The sequence below is a fragment of the Pediculus humanus genome, genomic scaffold (assembly GCF_000006295.1).
Source record: "Pediculus humanus corporis 1103172107734 genomic scaffold, whole genome shotgun sequence".
NCBI lineage: Eukaryota > Metazoa > Arthropoda > Insecta > Psocodea > Pediculidae > Pediculus > Pediculus humanus.
This window is the reverse complement of record NW_002987337.1, coordinates 334,517-335,978: the sequence shown is the minus strand read 5'-3', so window position 1 is coordinate 335,978 and position 1,462 is coordinate 334,517. Positions and strand designations below refer to the sequence as shown.

Genomic DNA, 1,462 nt, shown 5'->3' with positions numbered 1-1,462 from the left:
AATAAGACTTAATTATTTGTTATTTATTAATAATATATATTTACTTGATGAATTTGAAGAATATGGCCGAAAAAAATTTGTTTGTAAAAATGGTTTGAAGTGAACTTTCGAACCGCAAGAAGCACAAACGATCGGTTCCGTATTAATAGCAATACTTTGAAAATTTTTTTTCTTGTCTTTAAGTTTCTGAAATTTTTTAGTATCCATTAAATTAATTAATTTAAAACTGTAAAATTTTTATAAAACAAGGCCTTATACATAATAACAATACGAAAGGAAAAGGAAGGGAAAAAAAAAAAAAAAAGAAAACATCATTTTTTTTAAACATTTTTTTTAAAGTGTTGATTCTTGTTCCTGAATGTCAACAATCTTTTTTTTTTTTTCCAGGTTCCTTTTCCGGAATAATAACGTTAAATGAATTCTTTTGTTTTGTATTAAGTAAAAGGTTGTTGTTGTCACTCGTCGGTTTGTAAAAAAAAAAATTAAATTATTTTTAATAAAGTGATTTAAATAAAAAAAAAAAAAATTAACGTTTTAATATTAATTACAAAAACAAAATGAAAACGTTGATAAATTAATTTTTTTATTTTAACAAAACACAATTTGAAATGATAGCCAACGTAGGAAAATGTATCGATTGAACCAAGCATAAAAAATTAACCAATAAAATACGAGTTAGAGTCGTCACGTGGTTCGCCACCCACGTTGGATTGTGGGTAAACATCCGCTCTAAAGTCGCCATATTTGTTTTTCGGTGATGTCTGTATCACGGACACAAGAAAGTGATGCATGGGCTCTTTTAGCCCTAAAAAGTGCACCGGCTAGTCCATCAAAAGTACGCTGGAGTCCGGACTCAAATGACACGGCCATCGCAAGGATAGAGGGTCGCGATTTTGAGTATATTATGCGACAAAAAAGAATTACAATTGGACGAAATAGCTCTCGCGGCCAGGTCGAAGTAAACATGGGACATTCCAGTTTTATTTCGAGAAATCACCTTGAATTGTGCTTTGATTACCCCAATTTTTACTTGTCGTGCAAAGGAAAAAATGGTATATTTGTCGACGGAGTATTTCAGGGTAAAGGGGAATCTGCATACCGGTTGAATAAGAGGTAAGTTCTATAAACATAAAATGAAGGGCATGAGTGTGTGAGCAACGTGTTTACATAAACGCAAGAGCTCAGGCTAAAGGTTAACAAAAAAAAAATAATAATAATATTCATTTATTTTCCAATGAGTAAAACCTTTTTATATTTTTAAATGTGCGCTCGAATTTTCCCTTGATAGAAATTACTAGAAACGATATTGATTGCTCTTGCGATCAATGCTGGTTGCTTAAAAAAAAAAAAAAACACCAATCAAAACACAAGTGACCTTGGACCAGACAACACACACAGCCTAGATAAATTAATAAATTTTATAAATTTTATTTATTTGTTTTTATTTATTTATTTATTCACG

The 1,462-nt window shown here is 30.2% G+C and overlaps 2 protein-coding genes across 2 annotated transcripts in view; one reads left to right on the top strand and one right to left on the bottom strand.

Annotated features, from left to right (window-relative positions):
* Phum_PHUM328010 (uncharacterized protein) overlaps nt 1–742 on the bottom strand; it is a gene marked incomplete at both ends in the record, with an annotated part of 1,644 nt that extends 902 nt beyond the window's left edge. The window contains one exon of the mRNA XM_002427495.1: nt 621–742. Coding sequence (XP_002427540.1) covers nt 621–742 — 122 coding nt within the window. The remainder of the gene's footprint in view (nt 1–620) is intronic.
* Nucleotides 743–757: 15 nt separating this feature from the next.
* The window catches only part of Phum_PHUM328000 (Forkhead box protein N3, putative), a gene marked incomplete at both ends in the record, with an annotated part of 5,517 nt that continues 4,812 nt past the window's right edge, over nt 758–1,462 (top strand). Inside the window, one exon of the mRNA XM_002427494.1 lies at nt 758–1,113. Coding sequence (XP_002427539.1) covers nt 758–1,113 — 356 coding nt within the window. The remainder of the gene's footprint in view (nt 1,114–1,462) is intronic.